Source organism: Neoarius graeffei, chromosome 17, assembly GCF_027579695.1.
Source record: "Neoarius graeffei isolate fNeoGra1 chromosome 17, fNeoGra1.pri, whole genome shotgun sequence".
NCBI classification, from domain to species: domain Eukaryota; kingdom Metazoa; phylum Chordata; class Actinopteri; order Siluriformes; family Ariidae; genus Neoarius; species Neoarius graeffei.
Genome location: NC_083585.1, coordinates 34,099,748 through 34,123,898, shown reverse-complemented (window position 1 = coordinate 34,123,898; position 24,151 = coordinate 34,099,748). Strand labels below are relative to the sequence as shown.

The 24,151-nt window shown below is 39.8% G+C and overlaps 1 protein-coding gene across 2 annotated transcripts in view; it reads right to left on the bottom strand.

The window, feature by feature from the left end:
- Positions 1-6,824: 6,824 nt before the first annotated feature.
- The window catches only part of eml2 (EMAP like 2), a 35,346-nt gene continuing 18,019 nt past the window's right edge, over positions 6,825-24,151 (bottom strand). Inside the window, exons 1-19 of one of the 2 annotated variants that reach the window (XM_060944078.1) lie at positions 23,122-23,232; positions 19,878-19,906; positions 19,264-19,393; positions 18,927-19,076; positions 16,453-16,522; positions 16,077-16,187; positions 15,822-15,917; positions 12,120-12,254; positions 11,917-12,016; positions 10,967-11,121; positions 9,424-9,549; positions 9,185-9,316; positions 8,892-8,959; positions 8,651-8,739; positions 8,382-8,479; positions 8,207-8,294; positions 8,017-8,112; positions 7,552-7,682; positions 6,825-7,457 (exon numbers count right to left, since the gene is read on the bottom strand). In XM_060944078.1, the coding sequence (XP_060800061.1) occupies positions 7,332-7,457; positions 7,552-7,682; positions 8,017-8,112; positions 8,207-8,294; positions 8,382-8,479; positions 8,651-8,739; positions 8,892-8,959; positions 9,185-9,316; positions 9,424-9,549; positions 10,967-11,121; positions 11,917-12,016; positions 12,120-12,254; positions 15,822-15,917; positions 16,077-16,187; positions 16,453-16,522; positions 18,927-19,076; positions 19,264-19,393; positions 19,878-19,906; positions 23,122-23,138 (1,947 nt within the window). In that variant the 5' untranslated portion in view covers positions 23,139-23,232 and the 3' untranslated portion in view covers positions 6,825-7,331. Of the gene's footprint in view, positions 7,458-7,551; positions 7,683-8,016; positions 8,113-8,206; positions 8,295-8,381; positions 8,480-8,650; positions 8,740-8,891; positions 8,960-9,184; positions 9,317-9,423; positions 9,550-10,966; positions 11,122-11,916; positions 12,017-12,119; positions 12,255-15,821; positions 15,918-16,076; positions 16,188-16,452; positions 16,523-18,926; positions 19,077-19,263; positions 19,394-19,877; positions 19,907-23,121; positions 23,233-24,151 lie in introns of those variants that run through there. The other variant, XM_060944077.1, reaches the window with a different exon arrangement.

The window sequence follows — 24,151 nt, the reverse complement described above, 5'->3', positions numbered from 1 at the left end:
GCAGGGTACACCCTGGACAAGTCGCCCGGTCATCACAGGGCTGACACATAGACACAGACAACCATTCACACCTACGGTCAATTTAGAGTCACCAGTTAACCTAACTTGCATGTCTTTGGACTGTGGGGGAAACCGGAGCACCCGGAGGAAACCCACACGGACAACATGCAAACTCCACACAGAAAGGCCCTCGCCGGCCACGGGGCTGAAACCTGGACCTTCTTGCTGTGAGACAACAGCGCCAACCACTATACCACCGTGTCACCCTGGTAAGAATGTATCTTTTTTTATTTTTGAAACATTATTATAGCATTTTTCACTAATTGCTTCTGTCATTTTGCCGGTTTGTTTACATTCCAAGTGGAAATGATTTTGTCGGATGTTTTGTATAAAGTTTTGATTTATCACATTTGCAAAAAATAAAAATAAAAATGCTCAGTGAATGTGGATAGAATTAAACAATTATTCCACTCAATCTTGTCATACACGCCTTATGGGTGGCACAGTGGTACAGTGGTTAGCACTGTCACCTCATAGCAAGAAGGTTCAGGGTTTGAGCCCCTAGGCCGACAGGGGCCTTTTTGTGTGGAGTTTGCATGTTCTCCCCGGGTCTGCGTGGGTTTCCTCCGGGTGCTCCATTTTCCCCCACAGTTTCAAAGACATGCGGTTAGATTAGCATGGAGTGGCCTTAGCCTGAGGTGCCCTTGAGCAAGGCACCTAACCCCCAACTGCTCTCCGGGCACTGTTAGCATGGCTGCCCACTGCTCTGGGTATGTGTGTGATCACTGCTTCAGATAGGTTAAATGCAGAGAGGAAATTCACAAGCGTACGTGTGATGAAAGTTATTGTTCTTCTTCTTGCCAACTTGGTGCTACAAGCCTCATCAGCTATCAGTTCATGTACAACTCGATTTCGTGGAATAACTGTTAAATATATTTTTTAAATCAAACTCTGGGGATTTCCAGGAATAGGTGTATTTATACTGGGATCATGTGACACTTTATACACAAGTGGACGTCCAGCTAATTATTCAACTAATTATGTAACTTCTGACTACTTATGCAGTCCTGACCCAGATACCCCACACTCCTGCAATCATAAGGTTTGTCTAAATTCACAAAATACACATAGACTGGGTTATAATTCGTCCTGGCAGTCAGCTCTCACACTTAGAGCACTTTGTGACTTTGAACCAAACTGGCCCCTTCCCCCTCTGTCAGTGTTTTACAAAACTGTCGTGAAATGATTCTCCCAAAGAGACAACATGGACAACAAAATGGTTTATCTGTGTCAGATAAAACCATGCCCATCTCTCTCTGCACTGTTCCACCTCTTTCAATAAACATCAATAAAAGAGAACACTGCATCTTTTATGCAAAGCAACAGGAGTAATAAAAGGATTATAATCTTATGACTTGTTTGGATTGGGGATTTCTTAGGAACGTTTACGTCAAATTTATGACATGAATATTGCACACTGAAAAATCTTGCCCTGAAAAAGAATAAGAATATAGCCACCCTTATCAGCTATTAATCTTATTTTTTTTTAAATATTACATTTTTGGTGTTTTTTAATACACTATTTATTAAAAATTACAAAAATATTTATTGGTCATAAATAGTTACAAATATTTTAACATTTTGCAACCCACATGACTGACCAAAAAATTTCCCATGGCCTGGAGTTAAAGCATATACACAGAGCCATGGCCTCACTTTCATTTATAAATGCCTTGAGACCTCAAGAATGGCACAGGAATAGTTTTAAGCGTTAACAATAAATCTAATATAGTAATTTTTATGATTAAAGTGATTTATATAGGTAGCGGTCTGAGTGAATGACCTTGATGTCCGTAACGTCACAACAGGAAGTCTATCGGTCTCATCGCCATTTCCGCTATACTAAAACGCAGAGCTGACTGCAACTCCAATCCTCCATTCTGAGCTAATTTATCGCCATGCCACGTAGATGTGTTGCTGGACAGTACAGCAACATGGCAGAAGGTGGATTTACGTTGCATTCATTTGGACGTGTTTTGCGAGACGTTCACGGGCACATTGGGCACCTACGAAGTGGTCTCTCCTCTACTCTGCACATTTTACTGAAGACTTGTACGAAACCTCTGATCTGTTGAGGAGCGTTGGCTATAAGCCCGTATTGAAAGAGGGTGCAGTCCCAACAGTTAAAGGAAAAGAAAACTACAAGAAAAGGAAAGTATTTATTTATTTTAAAGGAAAGTGAGTTCAGTTGCACCAGTCCCCCTGGAGTGAGCCGAGGGTTGTTGCTAAAACCCGGGACGGAACGGGACAGGACATATCGCTCGGGCAGTGACCTCCCCGCAGTTGTCGCTAAAACCTGTGACATCCCGTTCCGTCCCGGGTTTTACTAATTGCCTGAGCCCAGCAGTAAAGACGGAATACACAGTATGAAGAAAAGTGAATAAGTGGAGCAGCCATCTTATTTCTAAACTGGATATTGCTGCAGAAGGTCCGGGTTCGAGCCCCGTGGCTGGCGAGGGCCTTTCTGTGCGGAGTTTGCATGTTCTCCCCGTGTCCGCGTGGGTTTCCTCCGGGTGCTCCGGTTTCCCCCACAGTCCAAAGACATGCAGGTTAGGCTAACTGGTGACTCTAAATTGACCGTAGGTGTGAATGTGAGTGTGAATGGTTGTCTGTGTCTATGTGTCAGCCCTGTGATGACCTGGCGACTTGTCCAGGGTGTACCCCGCCTTTCGCCCGTAGTCAGCTGGGATAGGCTCCAGCTTGCCTGCGACCCTGTAGAACAGGATAAAGCGGCTAGAGATAATGAGATGAGACGAGGATATTGCTGCCATCTCGCCCTTACGTGGAAGAAGTGAATGAACGGAGAACTGAACGAACAACTGAAAGTCAGATTGTTTCAAAACAATCGGCCACAAGATCGGCCTTCAAGAAGCGAGAACACAGACGGGTAAGCTCCGACTCTCATTTGGATAAAAAAATATGTTTACCTGCATTTAGATTAATACATGTAACTTGTATTGTGTGTTTAAGTTACCGGTATAAGATTATTTAATTTGCTTCAGAATGTGATTGTCTCAGTTCATCTGATTATTTAATTCGCCTTTTACGTTTTATCAGTGAAAATGCATGCATGTACATGTATGTTGCATAAGTTACAACACCTGTCCTGTTTTAATGAGAGTCAACCCACAATCAATGAAGTCAAATCAGTCTTAGTTGAGCAAGTGGGTAACGGTATTTCTTACTTTCACCGTAAATTTGTATTTATATGACTTTGGTCTATAGCTGTAAAAGGCCTCGGCCTTAAAACTGGTTACCGCTGTGACGTCACGCGCTCAGGGCTGGCTGGCTCAGCGGGGCAGCTCCAATGCCAACTTTGCAGTCGATTTTAACACTCAAAAAAATATATATTTTTTATTCCCATTTATGCAGCATACAAGAGTCAAGGATGGAGATACTATCCACTCAGAAATTTATTTAAAAATAAAGGCTCTGTGTATCTCCTTTAAGTCTTGCAGCAATTCAAACTTCAAAAATGCAGTTACCATAGCCACTAGCAATCACTGACTCAACACTATCAGTAGTCATCACGTGCTCAGTATTCACCTTTAACACAGTCAACTTTTCCTTCCAGATTACATGACAATGATTTATCTTTTATATGTAGAAATTCCAGAGAATGCTTATTTCAATTGCAAATTATTAGAATAGGGTTGAGGGGAATATTAAATTAATTTTACACAAGACTAATTGATCAGAGATTGGCCAAATCTATACCAAGTTGGACTTTCCAAAGTATTTTCTTTATTCAGAACTGAATGAGTTTAAAATATTTTTAAAACATCAACTTTCTGTTGGTATTTGCTATTTTACAGAGTTATGGCCAACAAAGGGGAGGCATACCAGCATTCCAGTGGACCGCTCCTGTTCCACTCTCATTTTTTAATGTGTTAATTCATTCTTGATTTGCAAATGAATCCTCGGCACTCACCTCTTAGACTGCAGTTCAGTCCTGATAAAACCCAGGTAATGTGATATCCATCAGCACCGATGTTCTGACTCAGAGCACCACTGACACAATTCAAGTATGCCATTATCTGCACCATTGTCAGGCCCATGAAGTACCGGAGATGTTTATATGAGGGGAATCTGTCTACAATTTACATACCAGTGTAGGAAAGATTGGCATTTTTGCCAGAAGATCGATCCAGAGGTCAATGCAAACAGAAAAAGGCAAACCTATTTTCATCACATCATCTTTGGTAATCAGAAAATTGGCAAATCATTTGCATTTATTTTTATTAAATTGGTAGACACGTTCACCCAAAGTAACCTATAATTTAGAGATGACACAATCGAAGCAGGCGGCACGGTGGTGTCGTGGTTAGCATTGTCGCCTCACAGCAAGAAGGTCCGGGTTCGAGCCCCGTGGCCGACGAGGCCCTTTCTGTGCGGAGTTTGCATGTTCTCCCCGTGTCCGCATGGGTTTCCTCCGGGTGCTCCGGTTTCCCCCACAGTCCAAAGACATACAGGTTAGGTTAACTGGTGACTCTAAATTAACCGTAGGTGTGACTGTGAGTGTGAATGGTTGTCTGTGTCTATGTGTCAGCCCTGTGATGACCTGGCGACTTGTCCAGGGTGTACCCCGCCTTTCGCCCGTAGTCAGCTGGGATAGGCTCCAGCTTGCCTGCGACCCTGTAGAACAGGATAAAGCGGCTAGAGATAATGAGATGAGATGAGTTCTTACTACACTAGATGAGTCAACTGTCACTGGGGACTTTGCTGCGAGTCCATTGCCAATATGATTGCTTCACTTCCCGTTTATGTCAAGTGCCACATGGTAATCATAATAAAATACAAGGAGCACACAAGAAATTTAAAACTGCTTTAAGAATTTGGTGTCCTCTGAATATATTTCTCAAAGAAAAATGGTATGTTGTCATAAAAGGTAATTACAGGGGTTTTTAAAAGATTTGCTGTCTTTATACTGTTCCCCATTTCATTTCAAAGACATGCACAAAGGGCAAAAGAAAACAATGTATTGCCAAAAATGAATATCCAATTGCATTCCTGTTTTGTAACTTCATTCTATTTTGATTTCAAAGAGAAGTGAACAGACGAAGAAAGGAACCTGGGCAGGAAAATGATTACAGGTCTTCCGTTGTGTGGTTTAAACCAAGGCTATTTTAAGATATGTCTTGCTTTTATCTTGCGCTAAACAGTTTTCCAAGTGCTTGAGCTACATAGCTGTTGAGTAAGTACCATCTATCCAATCTCATGTTTAAAATGTTTGTTGCAAAAAGATTTTTTTTTTATTTCCCCCCAAAATCATGCATCATTTACTTCTGTAGTCAGAAACTGGGAAGAGGATTAGAGTTCCCACACACTGATGCTTTGTAACACCAACATCTACTGCAGTGTTGCTCAGCAACCCATCATTGGAAATGTGCTGCTTTTCTTTGAAGGATAAAAGCGCTACAGCAGCTAGCTGCTATTCAGTGCTTAGTATAGACTGTTTCTTGTTTTAGATGATTGCTGTTCCCTATAGTGTATAATGAAGATGCCTGTCAGTTCTAAAAATGAGCTAAAGTTATTGTACAATATACTTTGACAATAGCCATAAATAAGTAATTTGATAAAATCTTGCCTCTATCCCCTGTTGCAATAACATTTTGTACCCACTTGCATTATTTTTGTATAAAGTACCGCTTGTGCTTTTGAACTAATTTGAACGTAATTGTAGCACACACACAGCCATGGTCAACGCTTAGTTGACCGTGGCGTATCATTGATAGCATTTAATTCCTGTACCACTTTATATGAAGTGTAGGTGAAGGAACAAGAGAAAGAAAGATGTTCATGGGTTCAAAATTTCTCCTTTGTTAAATTAGAATTCTGAAGCCTTTGCAAATCTCCCAGAAATTTATGCACCAATCCATGGCTCTCTGACTTAAGGCTGAAAAGATTGGAATGACAAGTGCAAAAATGTGTAAATGATGTGTGTTATTGTAAACTCTGGCACAATACACACCTGTTTTAACCATATTTTGAGCACTCGTGAAAACATGAGGAAAAGAAATTTGACTGGAAAATCTGAGGGTGGATGTTTGTTGTTCAGACTTCCCTTATGATGATTCTACCTGCTTTTATGTGTTGGCTGTAAATATCCATCCATTATCTGTAGCCTCTTATTCTGTACAGGGTCGCAGGCAAGCTGGAGCCTATCCCAGCTGACTGTGGGCGAGAGACAGGGTACATCCTGGACAAGTCGCCAAGTCATCACAGGGCTGACAGAGACAAACAACCATTCACACTCATGGTTAATTTAGCACCACCAATTAACCTAACCTGCAAGTCTTTGGACTGTGGGGGAAACCCGGAGCACCCAGAGGAAACCTACACAGACACGGGGAGAACATGCAAACTCCACACAGAAAGGCCCTCGCCAGCCGCTGGGCTCAAACCCAGGACCTTCTTGCTGTGAGGCGACAGTACTAACCACTACACCACCATGCCCCTGGCTGTAAACATGAGAGAAGTTGTTCAGTAGTTCTGGAGATGTGGGTCAAGCCCAACTAACATACAACACAGTACGAGATTATAGCTTTAGTTTATGGATGTAGAGTGTGGCTCGCATACTGGGACACGTTTTTATTAATTCCCTTTTTTTTTCCACAGTTGAAATAGTTTCATACATCTATTTTGATGGAGGAAACTATACGTACACATCCTCTTCAAATCCCTGAAAAATGTTTCTACTACCAATACAAATTTGAATAATTACAAAAAAGTACCAGTCACTTTTGAAGAGAAGTGAGGGAATGTGAGTATAGTAAAAACTTTATTAACAAAATGAAGGCAAAGCACATCTTAGGTTCACACCTAGATAAATATGAAGCACTAACTGCCACAGATCACCATGTAGTTTCCAAATCGCATGTCCACTCAGTGATTGCATAATATACATTATTTATATAAGGGATCAAATCTTTCTTACTAGGCTTATATATGGCTGAACAGTTAGGGCATGCTTCTTTTGCTTCACTACAGCTCACTTCAGTCATGCATTAGCATGTGCACAATACATTTTAGGCCAAAGTCTGCTAGTAATTACTGATCCTGGATTATTCTTCCCAGTTTTACCTGTTTAAGTAGTTGCTTAAAAAACTGGTCCCAGACCCAGACCAGCACTTAAGGTGACTCACATTTAAACACACATAGGTTCAGTAGACTACAGACACTACAGTATGGATGGAGGGTAGGCACAGCAGTACTGCCCTCTGGTGGGCAAGAGGCAACAGTAACTAAGCAGCAACGTTACGCAGGCATAATTAGACAAGTGCCCACTGAAGAACGCTGGTGTCTTTCCCTCCAGTAGAGATGAGCTGACTGTCATCATGGAGAAAGGCAACATTGGTCACATGGCTGCTGTGTCCACCATATACATGACTAGGTGCCTGAAAGCATGGGAATAAAGCAAATTTTACAAGCTGAATTATATTTCTACAGCACATGTTAATGTGTTTGAACAGAGGAGTGCAGGAAGCTTACCCTTGGCTGAGAACAGGGGTTAGAGAACAAACGCACTTTACCAAAATCATCGCCTGAGGCCAGGACACCACGGTTATTTGACCTGCAAACAGCATTGATGTCTGTGCCATCAGCACCGTCTGGCCAGATGCCTAGCAACAGGAGACAGAGAAAAATATTTTCATGACACAGGAAGGGTCTTACATGAATTAGGGTTTTGCTTTAACTAAAAAATGCCGAACGATATTAATGCTTGAGGCCTAATCTCAATATGAGACATTTATGACAAGTTGTAGACTACTTGAGATAGTTTCAAAGTAGAAGAAAGTAGCTAACTGCCATTCCATCCCAGTTAACATGCAATCAAATGCAGCCACTCTCACACCAATGAGAAAATGAGTTTTAGTTACTAGTTACTGTATACCCTAATTACTGTTTTCCAAAAATGTGAGAAACCACAACCTCCACTGAGTGATGACGACTCACCAAACACACTGAAACCAAGCACACAAGTTGAAGTGGCCCATTCCAGATTGCGTACTACCTCTGTGCTTGTAATGTGTTTCCCACTGGAGGTCTCCCCTTTTTAAAAAGAAAAGTATTAGGATTAGAAAATCAAATGGAATCTACATTAAGTATGACTGTATGAAGACTGCAGATTGACAAAGCAACTCACAGTACAAGATCTCATAATCTCCTGAGTTTGTGACAATATACTGGCTGTTGGTGGACCAGTCAAGATGCGTAACAAAGCTGGAATGCCCCTGAGTGAAGAAACATACTGAGTATGTAAGACAAAGCTATTAAAACTGGAGGGATCATGCTGAAATCTGACTCAAAAAGTGACTTACAGTGCATTTGCTAACTCGACTATACTTTCTTCCATTCTCAGTTACAGCATAGATGTAAACAAAGTTATCATGAGATCCCACAGCTAGGTATGCTCCATCTATGAGAACGAAACTTTGTTTTGAACACAAAACATACTTTGTCCTGAAGACAATCTTTTCAATATCAGTGTAAATGCAAAATGAAGTCTTCACTGGGTTGTTTTTATTCAGTGCACATACTTTACTAAGCACTCATTGTTCTGTGGGCTAACTAATAACCAAAGTCAGACCTGGAGAGTATTTGACAATGGAGAGGATTTCATTCCCATCTGTGTGCATAGAAATAAGATCTCTGGTTTCAGTGTCCAGAACCAACCACCTATAGCACGAACAAAGATAAAGTTCATGCAGACCATATTGACATCAGATTATTAAGTTTTATAAAATATATTACTATGTTTTTGTTTTATTTTCAAAGAAACTTCATGGTTGTACTTTTGACTGCATGATGTGCCTCATGTGCAGTCATACCTTCCAGTCATGGTGCCCACAGCAAGCACAGCACCACTCGGGTGAAATCCAGCAGAACGGCCAGGGTCCTGGAAGTCAGACGACAAACATAGCTACAGAGACAACGCACTTGATAACACATGGTGGTGGTCCAGTAGAAGTCATGCCTTCATATAGATATACATGTCTGACAAAACGCTGCAATAGCTCTTTTGCCAAGCAAATACAGATCTACTCTAAAACAAACATAGATGTACTGTAAATCTCCATGAGATTCACTGAATATATTTTGTAAGAATAAAACAAATGAAAACCTCAATGGTCTTGCTCCACAGAGGTTCATGGGAGGCAACATCCCACAGGTGGACCTGCTTGTCTTGACCGCAGGTCACAAACTGCTCAGTGCTGGGATGCACATCCAGTCCCCACAACTCATCTGTGTGACCCTGTCAAGTAAGCGTTAAGAGATAGAAAAGAGTGTATGAGGGAAGGATAATGCTGTGTTTCTCAGTTATTACAATATTTGCTCTTGTATTATTTATTTTAACCGAACCTGAACGATGGGCGTGAGAGCACCAGAGAAAGAGCCTTGCAGGATGGCATTTCTGGTGGTTCCCACAAATAATTCCTCTTGTCTTCCCTCAGCCAAAGTACGAACAGGCCCAAAAGTCTCAGGAACCTTGATCAAAGCACAAAAATATCCTCTTTTGCTGTCTGAGTTTAATCTCTAATCCAAGAGACGTCCACTGTGCACCAGGTGTATTTTTTGGAAATATTATGGAATGCATGCTCATTTAAAAAAAAAAAAAAAAAAAAATTATGGAATCTAAAATATTGTGAAGGGAAAAAAATGAAAAGGAAATTTTGTTGATGAAATAATCAAAGTTGCATTCTCAAATTTATTTTAAGAATTTCACTGTTACTTCAAATGGACTATAACAATTATTCACTGAAAGCGAGATGAATATTGGTGAATAATAACCAAGACTATCCATCCATTATCTGTAACCACTCATCCTGTACAGGGTCATGGGCAAGCTGGAGCCTATCCCAGCTGACGATGGGCGAGAGGCAGGGTACACCCTGCACAAGGTCACCGGATCATCGCAGGGCTGACACAGAGACAAACAACCATTCACACTTAGTCAATTTAGAGCCACCAATTAACCTAACCTGCAAGTCTTTGGACTGTGGGGGAAACTGGAGCACCCAGAAGAAACCCACACGGGGGGAACATACAAATTCCACACAGAAAGGCCCCCCCATCAGCCACTTGCTCGAACCCAGAACCTTCTTGCTGTGAGGTGACAGTGCTAACCACTGCACCACCGTACCGCCCAACCGAGACGATATTGAGGTTATTATTCACCGATATTCACTGAGCCTGAGGCAGATAATTGTTTTAGTATAAATACACAGGTGATTATTTAAAAGAATAAACATTTTAAAATTGTATTTCAAAAATCATTTATTTCAAACTTCAAAAGCACCATGCAAATGTAATAACGGCACACGCAGACTTGTCACTTATCTATGCCGACTCACATAAAATACTTTGTTTTGAAATAGATAAAATAAATCATAATTCCACCTTACCTTTGAATAGTTTTAGACCAAACTTCGTAGCATCTTTAGTGCTTTTAGGAACAGCATTTTATTTCATGTGTAATTCTTCCTCACTTGCAGTGAAAAAGCAATTGGCCACCTTTTTGCTGAGCCACTCGAGGTGATTACTGAGAAATAGTCAGAATTTCTCAACCAATCACCACGTGATTTCCTATAAAATCACCTCCGTATTTATACTAATACCGAACATGCAATAATGATGCAACAGAAACACAATCAGTAAAAACACTCAAAATAAAACTCATACTAAACTCACTACTTCTCCAGCTACTTTTCAGTTTTTCCTCCTAAAATTTAGGATTGTTTATTATAAATGATACAATGATATAAATGTACAATAATACCTGAAGTACATTCTAGTGTTTGTATTTTTTAAACTCTTAGGACTATGGCTATGATTATTTAAGCTAAACAGTTCTGGGATACAAGAGCCTTTTGGATATAAACTGTACACCTTGAGGTTGCCTTACCACCATCTCATTCTGTTTGTGGTATTCATGATCCCACAGCACCACCTTGCGATCCTTCCCTCCTCCAGACACCAGTGTGCCATCCTTTAGCACACACAGAGAGAAGATCCCGCCTTCATGGGCTCCTGCCACCACCTGGCTGATTCTATTACCACCTGTCCAGCAAATGAAAGATCACGAAGAATCAAGTTCTCCACCAGCACCATTTGTTATTCAAATATGATTTGCCTACTGTCCTGTTTTTGCATAAACAAATATTTTATGGCCATTCTCTTTCATGATCCAACAGAAAGAAAGCTTTCTTCCAAAAAGGTGTGAAAAAAAAATAGATCTACCACTGAGAGGGTCACTAATTTTATTATTGAGGAACATACCCATGCTACTCAAGAACCTGAGGCGACAGTACACACAGCTTCAACTTAAAAAAGTTCAACTGTCCAGTTTCACCACTACTATTATGGTCTACTATGACTACTATACAGCATCAAACTGCAGAGCACCTCAGAAAGAGGTGGGTTCATAATAAACATCACCTAAACTACAACAAACACTGTGAGAGGACCTTAGGAAGTACACATCTTAGCCGATACCTCGTCACATTGCTGCCTTTTGGCACCAGGAGCCTAAAGGAGACATCCAAGCCATAGGTTTCTTCTATCTCTCCTGCACCAACTTTTTTGAGTCTATTTTGAAGTTCATTGACCCATTTGAGTTTTAATGCTGAATGACCGTTTGCATTGTTTGATGTTTATAGGTTCCTTATTCACCCCAGTATTTATTTTGTGTGATGTTCTGCTCCATAATACTGACAATACTCTGCATTTGCCTTTTCATGCAACATTTTGAAGGATGTGCATCGCTCTTCTAAAATGTGTACAAGTTTATTAAGGAAAAAAGTAATGAAAGGTACGGTTAGAAATTCCTTTGACATGCAGGAAGGATTTCCCAACCTTTAGCCCAAATATAGATGTTTCCACTGGAGTCCCCCGTTATTGCGTCTCCATTTTCAGCAAAGGTGACACACAGCACATACTTGGGTTTCTCGTGTTTCTGAAAAAAAATAAAAAATACAAAATCAGTCAATTTAGGGAAATTCCTTAAAAACAGATACAAAACCATTATAACATTATCATGTATGGAGAAGTTCACAAACCTCAAACAGTCCCTGGCGCTTAGCTAAAGTGTTCCCATCTATAGTCCAAAAATTAATATGGGACTTCCCACATGTGACAATCAAGTTGGCCTCCATGGGGTGGAAGACTGCTCCCAGGACCGAGTCATTTGAGCACTGCACCATGAAGAGCAAACATTGGATGCAAGGTCACAATTCTGGATCTTCTAATTAGAAGACAAATCCTCTTAAAATCGCCTTTCCCTTACACTTCTAAATGCAGTCTCATAATTAAAATCAGATTTGGCCTACACAGATAAACAGGCCAGTGAGCCATAAATGCATTAGTTTCTACTTAAATGAGCATATGAAGGCTCATTTGGCACACCCATGATCACCACAAACCACAGCACCTCATGCAGAAAATCAGCCTCCACTTTCAAGTATTATTTCACAGTTATGCCAAATTATTACAGACTCATGTGCTCCCATTTCTACCAACCCCACTTCCAGAAGAACTGGGATATTTTCCAAAATGCAATTAAAACAAATCTGTAATTTGTTAATTCATATAATCATTTGTTTAACTGACAAACCTACAAAGAAAAGATTTTCAATAGTTTTACTGACCAACTTAATGGTATTTTGTAAATATAAACAAAGTTAGAATTTGATGGCTGCAACACATTTAAAAAAAAACGTTGGGACAGAGGTATTGTGTTACATAACCTTTCCTTTTAACAACACTTTAATCGTACAGGAACAGAGGATACTAATTGCTGCAGTTTTGCAATTGGAACTTTTGTCCATTTTTGCTTGATACAAGACTTCAACTGCTCAACAGTCCGTGGTCATCATTGTCCGATTCTTCTCTTTATGATGCGCCATACATTCTCAACAGGAGACCGATCTGGACTGGCAGCAGGCCAGTCAAGCACGCATGCGCGCGCACACATGCACGTCTACGAAGCCATGCTATTGTAGCCTGTGCAAAATGAAGCCTGGCATTGTCCTACCCAAATAAGCATGGACTTCCCAGGAAGAAACGTCACCTTGATGAATATATCTATCTAAAATCCCAATATCAAATGGTACCTTCACACACATGCAACTCACCCATGGCGTGGGCACTGATGCACCCCCATGCCATCACAGATACAGTGGGGCAAAAAAGTATTTAGTCAGCCACCAATTGTGCAAGTTCTCCCACTTAAAGATGAGAGAGGCCTGTAATTTTCATCATAGGTACACTTCAACTATGAGAGACAGAATGGGGGGAAAGAATCCAGGGAATCACATTGTAGGATTTTTAATGAATTAATTGGTAAATTCCTCGGTAAAATAAGTATTTGGTCACCTACAAACAAGCAAGATTTCTGGCTCTCACAGACCTGTAACAACTTCTTTAAGATGCTCCTCTGTCCTCCACTCATTACCTGTATTAAATGGCACCTGTTTGAACTCGTTATCAGTATAAAAGGCACCTGTCCACAACCTCAAACAGTCACACTCCAAACTCCACTATGGCCAAGACCAAAGAGCTGTCAAAGGACACCAGAAACAAAATTGTAGACCTGCACCAGGCTGGGAAGACTGAATCTGCAATAGGTAAGCAGCTTGGTGTGAAGAAATCAACTGTGGGAGCAATTATTAGAAAATGGAAGACATACAAGACCACTGATAATCTCCCTCGATCTGGGGCTCCACACAAGATCTCACCTCGTGGGGTCAAAATGATCACAAGAACGGTGAGCAAAAAATCCCAGAACCACACGGGGGGACCTAGTGAATGACCTGCAGAGAGCTGGGACCAAAGTAACAAAGGCTACCATCAGTAACACACTACGCCGCCAGGGACTCAAATCCTGCAGTGCCAGACGAGTCCCCCTGCTTAAGCCAGTACATGTCCAGGCCCATCTGAAGTTTGCTAGAGAGCATTTGGATGATCCAGAAGAGGACTGGGAGAATGTCATATGGTCAGATGAAACCAAAATAGAACTTTTTGGTAAAAACTCAACTTGTCGTGTTTGGAGGAGAAAGAATGCTGAGTTGCATCCAAAGAACACCATACCTACTGTGAAGCATGGGGGTGGAAACATCATGCTTTGGGGCTGTTTTTCTGCAAAGGGACCAGGACGACTGATCCGTGTAAAGGAAAGAATGAATGGGGCCATGTATTGTGAGATTTTGAGTGAAAACCTCCTTCCATCAGCAAGGGCATTGAAGATGAAACGTGGCTGGGTCTTTCAGCATGACAATGATCCCAAACACACCACCCAGGCAACGAAGGAGTGGCTTCGTAAGAAGCATTTCAAGGTCCTAGAGTGGCCTAGCCAGTCTCCAGATCTCAACCCCATAGAAAATCTTTGGAGGGAGCTGAAAGTCCATGTTGCCCAGCGACAGCCCCAAAACATCACTGCTCTAGAGGAGATCTGCATGGAGGAATGGGCCAAAATACCAGCAACAGTGTGTGAAAACCTTGTGAAGACTTACAGAAAACGTTTGACCTCTGTCATTGCCAACAAAGGGTATATAACAAAGTACTGAGATCAACTTTTGTTATTGACCAAATACTTATTTTGCACCATAATTTGCAAATAAATTCTTTAAAAATCAGACAATGTGATTTTCTGGATTTTTTTTTCCTCATTTTGTCTCTCATAGTTGAAGTGTACCTATGATGAAAATTGCAGGCCTCTCATCTTTTTAAGTGGGAGAACTTGCACAATTGGTGACTGACTAAATACTTTTTTGCCCCACTGTACTTGCTTTTGCCCCTTTCTCTGAGAACAACCTGGAGGTTTGTGTTCACCTTTGGCACAGAGAACTCAACGTCTGGTTTTCCCAAAAACAAGCTGAAACGTGGACTCATCTGGCCACAGCACACGTTTCCACTGTCCTTCAGTCCATCGAAGAGAAGTTTGGGCCCAAAGAACTTGGCTGCGTTTCTGGCTGCCTCTTCGCATAATAGTTTCAGGTTGCATTTCTGGATGCAGTGGCAGAGTGTGTTAAGTGACAACAGTTTTCCGAAGTACTCCTGAACCCACATAGCCATATTTGTCATATTAGCATGACAGTTTCTCAGGCAGTGCCACCTGAGGGGTCGAAGGTCACATACATTCAGCAGTGGTTTCTAACCTTGCCCTTTACGCACTGATGTCTCCGAATTCCCTGACTCTTTTCACAATATTATGTACTGTCAATTCTGAAAGACCTAAAATCTTGCGTTGAGAAGTGTTCTTTTTGAACTGACTAACAATTCTCTCATGAATTTTGGCACAGCAAGCAAGCAAGCAAACCCACTTGCTTGCAAAGACTGAGCCTTTGGTGTTGCTCCTTTTTATACCCAATCATGTTGCCAATTAACCTGTTTATTGTGGAATCTTTCAAATGGTGTTACTTGAATACCCTATAAACTTCTCAGTATTATTTTGCCTCTATCCCAATTTTTTTTTTGAGTGTGTTGCAGGCATCAAATTCTAACTTTGCTTATATTTACAAAATACTATCAAGTTGGTCAGTAAAACTATTGAAAATTTTTTTCTTTGTACTTTTGTCAGTGAAATAAAGGTTCACATGAATTAACAACTTGCATATTTTATTTTTTTATTGCATTTTGGAAAATATCCCAACTTTTGTGGAAATGGGGTTAGGACGTCAGAATATCAAGCCAGCAGTATTTTAATTTTTAAATAAACAGGAGTTTATTTTTCTCCCTGTATTTGTAGTTTACCCTCATCTCACCTTCACATCAGCAATTTGCTTTTCTTTCTGCCAGTCCCACACAGATAGGATGTGGTCATTTGCATCATCAACTGCACACAGATAGGCACCACCATTCTGGAGGTGTAGAGAGATACATCATTTATTCACATTTGAACTTATAAACAAAATATGTATTACATTCTCTTTGTGCAACTTTTCAAGTATGACCAGTCATATTTAAAACGGATTAAAAATTATTTACAGATGGGCAAAAAGCCTATAAATTCAACATACTGATTTGGAGAAAGCCACACAGGTGACAGCACGGTCAAATACACCAGACCCGATCACATGTAGTGTGTTCAGACTAACAGAGTCCCAGACGCGAACATGAGGAGCTAGTGGCTTATTAGAAAAAGTACAAAAACAATTAGTCAGTACCATAAACATACCGAAATAAATGTACATGTAGACATAAGTTTTATTCAGATTTGTATCAAGCATCAATGTGCAATATACTTAAACATGCCTTTCTTTAATAAGTAGGAACACACTTCCTTTACCGTACCCACTCATCACTATTCTGTGTGCGCGCGCGCGCACGTGTGTGTGTGTGTGTGTGAGAGAGAGAGAGAAGAAAGAAAAAAAAAAAAAAAAAACCAAGTCTTACTTTGCCATCTTTGGATGTTCCAGCAACTTGTCCTGTTGCTATGGTGACCATGTCAGGATGGATAGCCATGCTACAAAGAGAACATGGAGCTGGTCACAGACAGGCAGAAAATATATATAGCTCCATCTCCAGGAGGATGGAAGCATGCACTGTAACATTCAACTTTTAGACAAACTCACTAACAATGCTCTGAGGATATAAAAATAGTGGGAGATATCATACTATACTTTAAAATGTGTACAATTTTAAATTTCATTTTAACATCTAAACTACAAAAATGTATGTACATACAGTGGTGCTTGAAAGTTTGTGAACCCTTTAGAATTTTCCATATTTCTGCATAAATATGACCTAAAACATCAGATTTTCACACAAGTCCTGAAAGTAGATAAAGAGAACCCAGTTAAACAAATGAGACAAAAATATTATACTTGGTCATTTATTTATTGAGGAAAATGATCCAATATTACATATGTGAGTGGCAAAAGTATGTGAACCTCTAGGATTAGCAGTTAATTTGAAGGTGAAATTAAAGTCAGGCGTTTTCAATCAGTGGGATGACAATCAGGTATGAGTGACAACCCTGTTTTATTTAAAGAACAGGGATCTGTCAAAGTCTGATCTTCACAACACGTTTGTGGAAGTGTATCATGGCACGAACAAAAAAGATTTCTGAGGACCTCAAAAAAAGCGTTGTTGATGCTCATCAGGCTGGAAAAGGTTACAAAACCATCTCTAAAGAGTTTGGACTCCACCAATCCACAGTCAGACAGATTGTGTACAAATGGAGGAAATTCAAGACCATTGTTCCCCCCAGGAGTGGTCGACCAACAAAGATCACTCCAAGAGCAAGGCGTATAGTAGTCAGCGAGGTCACAAAGGACCCCAGGGTAACTTCTAAGCAACTGAAGGCCCCACTCACATTGGCTAATGTTCATGAGTCCACCATCAGGAGAACACTGAACAACAATGGTGTGCATGGCAGGGTTGCAAGGAGAAAGCCACTGCTTTCCAAAAAGAACGTTGCTGCTCATCTGCAGTTTGCTAAAGATCATGCAGACAAGCCAGAAGGCTATGGGAAAAATGTTTTTTGGACAGATGACACCAAAATAGAACTTTTTGGTTTAAATGAGAAGCATTATGTTTGGAGAAAGGAAAACACTGCATTCCAGCATAAGAACCTTATCCCAACTGTGAAACATGGTGGTGGTAGTATCATGGTTTGGGCCTGTTTTGCTGCATCTGGGCCAGTACGGCTTGCCATCATTGACAGAACAATGAATTCTGAATTATACCAGTGAATTCTAAAGGAAAATGTCAGGACATCTGTCCATGAACTGAATCTCAAGAGAAGGTGGGTCATGCAGCAAGACAACGACTAAGCACACAAGTCATTCTACCAAAGAATAGTTAAAGAAGAATAAAGGTAATGTTTTGGAATGGCCAAGTCAAAGTCCTGACCTTAAAACCCCATTGAGGACTCCCTTGGAGAAGAGACATGGTGTCTCAAGGGGACCTTCCTGGTAAAATAAAGGGTAAATAAATAAATTAGTTAATTAATTAATCCAGTCAAAATGTTGTGGAAGGACCTGAAGCGAGCAGTTCATGTTAGGAAACCCACCAACATCCCAGAGTTGAAGCTGTTCTGTACGGAGGAATGGGCTAAAATTCCTCCAAGCCGGTGTGCAGGACTGATCAACAGTTACCGGAAACGTTTAGTTGCAGTTATTGCTGCACAAGGGGGTCACACCAGATACTGAAAGCAAAGGCTCACATACTTTTGCCACTCACAGACACGTAACATTGAATCATGTTCCTCAATAAATAAAATGACCTAGTATAATATTTTCATCTCATTTGTTTAACTGGGTTCTCTGCATCTACTTTTAGGCCTTGTATGAAAATCTGATATTTTAGGTCATATTTATGTAGAAATACAGAAAATTCTAAAGGGTTCACAAACTTTCAAGCACCACTGTATGTATGTACGTATGAATGAATAAATAAATGCAAGATAACCACCCGATTTGTATTAAATAATGCCATCAGCTTTGCTAGGGACAACTGACAGTATTTAACGATAGAAGTTACAGGTTCAGTGTCAGCCTATTTGAATACAGTCTTGATATTGCTTGATTTAACTTATCTAACAGATAGGAGTCTACTGAAGGATGTCATAAGTAAAAGGGGAAAAGGCCTGGGACCATTTGGATGCAAATTGTATCAGAACCTATTTTCACTTCCTTCCTCTACCTGCAAAGAAGAAAGTAGATTAAAAAGTGGAGCTTAGATGACCTACAATTTTGATCAAGATATCTGCATTGTCAGTCATGATAGCAGCAGTTCATTTGTTTTGGCTATGCAAGGTGGATTTGTTTGGTAACAGATTGTGGTTTACTGACAAACTGTTTCATTGTCAGACATATTTAGTGTATCCTTTAGTACAACGAAGAGCATATATTATAGATATTTACCATTTTACATCATCATTGTGGCCTAGGTAGTGTCTCTGCTGCTGCTCCTCCACATTATACAGCACAACAACTGAAGCAATGAAGTAGACAATCTCTCCCGTGGGCAACAAGTAGAGATTAGAGCGGCAGTCTCTGCCCCTGTAGCCATAACTGACAGACTGTTAAGAAACAATTTCCTATGGTCTGGTTTTTATTTATGTTTAATAAACGTGGCCAATTTGAAGAATATAATAAAGGCTAAAATACCTTTAAACAAAAAATATTGCAGAATACGGTACATTGTGCACACTTGGCAGCATAAGTAACAAGTACTGAGTTATATAATCATCAAGGATACACCCACTGAAGTTTAAGTTTGTGGTCTGTCAAGGCCACCTTTTGGTCAAGGCTGTAGCTTTCTCTCAACTGGTCAGGAATGTGCATGGTAACTGGCCGGCCACGCAGGAACATCCTCACGTACCCATCCTCTGTTCAACAGAGGACAAAGAGCTGCTCAGATGAACAGTTTTTTCCTTTATTCACCTCACGTTTATGTCAAACCACAACTATAGGCCTTAATGTATAAAAATCTTTTTAGTGGCATTTTTATGTTGGAATTTACTTTAATTGGCCAAATCCATTTCATATCTACATCTAATTATGAGACATCTATAACAATTATATAATTTTTTATTCCTCTGCTGATTGAGTATAATTTTTACACATCCAATGAGTATTTTCCTAAAATAAAATCTAAAAACAGGTCTAGATGGCTTCTTCATTATTGTCCAAGATAGCTTATTTTTGCTGAACCTGTTAGCTAAGCAGCTGCATCCAACTGTCAGTATTATTTGTGTAAAGGTTTCACAGAGCAGTGTCAATATATGAAAGCTGTAGGGGCTAAAACTTGTCTGACAACTTCTGGTGTATAGCATCAAAGTGGAATTAAAGACCTACTGAGTGTAGACTTACCAACATTGAGGGTGCACTCTTTGGATTTACTGAAAGACAACAAACATTTTTAAAAATGTTAAATTTTTTAAGCTATCTATACACCATGAATCAAATTTTAATATATTCTATAGATACGTTTTACTGGGAAATACGCCACTCGTATTCTTCATACAAACTACATGCAGTACATCGAGAACTACAACCGTGACAATTTTTCCAATATCCTCACTCATGAGGAAATTGATGAATTGTTTTGATAAATTTGGGTACTTTGTGTTTGTGAATGTCTATATAATAAAAACAATCACACATTGGCTTGAAGATACGAAGTTTATCTTCTCGTGTTGAAAAACTCATAATATGAAATACATCGTGGATCTAAGTAACATATTTCCTGATATTTCACGCCGATGATGTCACTCCCAGTGTTTTCCCACTGACTGGACACGCATTGTCAAAACGTCAAACCGGGTTCAAAATTAAAATTCTTTTGATTAACTTGCGTATTTTTCTGTGGATGTGTTGTGACGACCCTGCCTCTGTTGGCTGTTGGGTTGGCTGCATGTCTATGTTTTATGTTGCAGCAGCCCAGTCGGTGTGACTGACCTGTTATTGGGAACACCTGGGCCCAGTGTTCCTGGTATTTAAGAGCATGCCACACTTGTGCCCAGGGGGAAGAGAGAAAAGAACAACCTCTGCTCCCCTACATTCCTCGCTCCCTGTTATTGTTCTCTTTTTCCAAACCAACACCCTGCTACACATTCTGTCATCCATGCATACATACTGACACTACTGATTTACTGACCGTCACACCTCACAACCTTTTTGATGTTTTGACTGTTGGAGTTGCTTTTGAATAAAAGCAAGATCTTTTGCTTCAACTTCTTTTTGCACCTCCTGCGATTTGTCATGATTTTGAGCCAGTCGTGACGGTGTCCACATAACATAACACTATATGGTGGCGCGAAAATACAAAGTTTATCTTCTTGTGTTGAAAAATACATCACTTGTGAAATATCCATTCACGACTCGAAGATAAACTTCATATCTTCACGTGGCTGTATAATATCCTCCATGTATATTCAACTTTTACGAGCAGCTTCCTTAAAACCACACATCCACATGCATTAAGCATCTTGACTTCCTCCAATACACCCTTGCTGATATCCTCACTTCGCTCACTCATGAAATATACATTCACAACTCAAACATAAACTCCATATCTTTGTGTGACTGGATAATATCCTTTTATATACACATTTCAACTTTTTACTAGCAGCTTCATCAAATAACTACATGTTAAGTGTTTAACAGTAGCTTGAATATTTTCTTAGGCTCATCCTTTATTGTTAAGCCTCTAGTGTCCACTAATGAATGCACTGATGTCATGTGCAGCCAATCATACACAAAGAAAATAAACATACATCTATACTTAATAATAAAGTTTTGTCTGGCTTCTCTACGGACTTTTTTTTTTGGCTTATTTCTAAGGTAAGTAGGATTGAACCCTTGGTCCTACTTGCTGTACCACCATACTTCTCTCTCTCTTTGTGTGAGATTGTGTGTGCGTATGCATAGAGAAGGTTGTATTTGCAAGCAATGTTCCAGTGTCTGTCCCCCTTGTCAGTAAAAGTGCAGTTAAATGCTAGTTTGAATGCCAGGCTGCTTCTGACAGCTAACTTCAAAATCAAATCAATAGGACATGGTGACACAGCAGCAGCACTCAGCAAAAGTACTTGGAGCCACTGTTTTCATTTTTACAAAATCTACAAAGTATACAGTATAAAATAAATTAACAAGTGCTAGATATCTTTTAAGAAATCAGCAACTGAAGTAAATTGTGGTTATTGGCAGTGTCTTAAAATGTCACCCTTAACTGCAGCCCTTTCTAAAAGCAGGCCCATTTTGTCGAGGACTCCATGTAAACCTCTCATTAAAGCAGGGCTTTAACCAAATCAGGCAGCACAGAAGCCAGTATTCTTCCCAAGCAATTTTAACATGGTGCTAAGACACCAATTTTACAGTAAAGTAAATCCTTTTAAATACAGGAGATTAAAATTTTTTTTCAAAAGATATTAAAAATGTAAGACACACTACATATGCTTTTTAAGTCAACAGAGGTGATCTGCAGTACATGGAAGATAAATGGGGACTTTAAATCAACCAAAAGGAACATGTTAAAAGAAAACCACACACTGAAAGAGAAGAGCAGGATTCTATTCGGCGGTTTGTTTGGTCTGGCAGAAGCCTATCAGCAAGGGTGTATTGGAGGAAGTCAATATGCTTAACGTGTGTGGACGTGTGGGGGTGGGGTGGAGATCACTCTGCACAGAATGCAATATTCGCAATTCACTGAGGGAACTGTACATCATGTAGTGCATGCAGCAAGCTTTCCACATGCGCCTGACATTATAAATAAACAAACAATGCCAGATGGTAACATGCATGTTTTTGCCCAGTGGTTCACACATCCTTCAGTGTATTTACATAACTCTCTACAACCACAAACAGGGGTTTTAGAACCAAACGTTTTCTCAAAATGAGAATTTTATTCCTCATTGAGAAGAAAATATACCCAACATTCTCATTTTGAGAACATTGAGGAAAAAAAAATATTAGGAATATGAAAAAATGAGAATATTAGGAATATTTTATTCACCTATAAATACAAAACAAAAACACTGGGTTTGTGAAGGACAACTAAAAGCTCTAAGTCACTGGTATTGTATAAACATCACATTCACAGTCAGAACACAGCTTAATGCCTTAAAAACATGTCTGAGCCCATACTGTTTTCTTTCTTTTTTTTGGGGGGGGGGGGGTGTCCATATAGCAGAAGAATAAGGTAATCTGTTAATCAAAGAGAATGTGTGTCTCCAGACTGAAGATAAACAAAAATGGCTTCGGAATTCCCTTCCATGAATTTGAGGAAGCCCATCTTCTAGTCTCACATCTTTATACAGACACAAAGTGAAAAAGCAAACAGTTAAATCCCTAGTTTCAATGTGCTACTGCAAGACATATGCTACTGTTAGTCTGCAAAAAGAAAATGACTCTTTTAAAGGCTCAATGGAGTTTGTACAGCTTTTCATTTTTAACAGTCACTTAGAAATAACGTTCCAATAGCTTCAAGCCATGTTAACGGACTAAAACAATCCACCATGGCTTGTGTATCTGCTAAATCTGCCAAAATACTTGCTTTGAGAGCATGCAAAGTTGAAATACTTGACGATGTCAAAGCAAACCAGAAAGAAATGTTTACCTGGATGATTTCTTCATGGTATTTTCCTTTTGAGAAATAATGAAGGACAGCAGTACCGTGCAAACCAACAGGCAACAGACAAGTTCCTTGTGTGAGACAACTTAAGCCATGTTGGGCTATGACTCTATCCAGCCAATAGTATGCACTTCCTCCTTCTGAATGCCTGCCCCTTAACATAAGAACACACCCTCTGTTATTTCAGTGTAGGACTATACTGAACTTTGTGGTGGTGGGAGACGCTATCAAAGAGGGTGTTGGCCAGGCAGAAGAAACAGCAGGATTATTCACTGCTCAAACAAATGAGCAGGTGTCCTAGCAAAATTGGTTTGTTGAGAGTTAACCCTTTAGCTGCTTAGCTTGTATGGACATTGTGAAATTTGTCAACTGCCTGTTGTTTATGTTACTAAGAGGCAAACCATGGCTTTTTTCCCCCACCTCTGAACTAAGTAAAATAAAATCAGAACAATAGCTGTAAACATGATTATAATAAGAAACAGTGCATCTGATCCTGACTATGCCAAACAGTGTATCCAGGATACACATTTAAAACAAGATAGTGTACAAGGTTTAAACAAGTTACAGCTTGTGAGAAGGCAGAAAAACTATAAGATGATATGTCAGTATTATAGTAATAACACCAACAAAGTTAAAACTGATGGTAAAATTACAGTGTTGCATAATATATTTTGGTAAAATTAATATAAGAAAAAACCTTCCCTGTTGATACCAAGTTGCTGGGGAACTAGGAGAAAGTCCCCCAGCAACTTGGTATCAACAGGGAAGGTTTTTTCTTATATTAATTTTACCAAAATCTGTAATATATTTTGGTAAAATTAATATAAGAAAAAACCTTCCCTGTTGATACCAAGTTGCTGGGGGACTTTCTCCTAGTTCCCCAGCAACTTGGTATCAACAGGGAAGGTTTTTTCTTATATTAATTTTACCAAAATATATTACAGTTTTTCTGCCTTCTCACAAGCTGTAACTTGTTTAAACCTTGTACACTATCTTGTTTTAAATGTGTATCCTG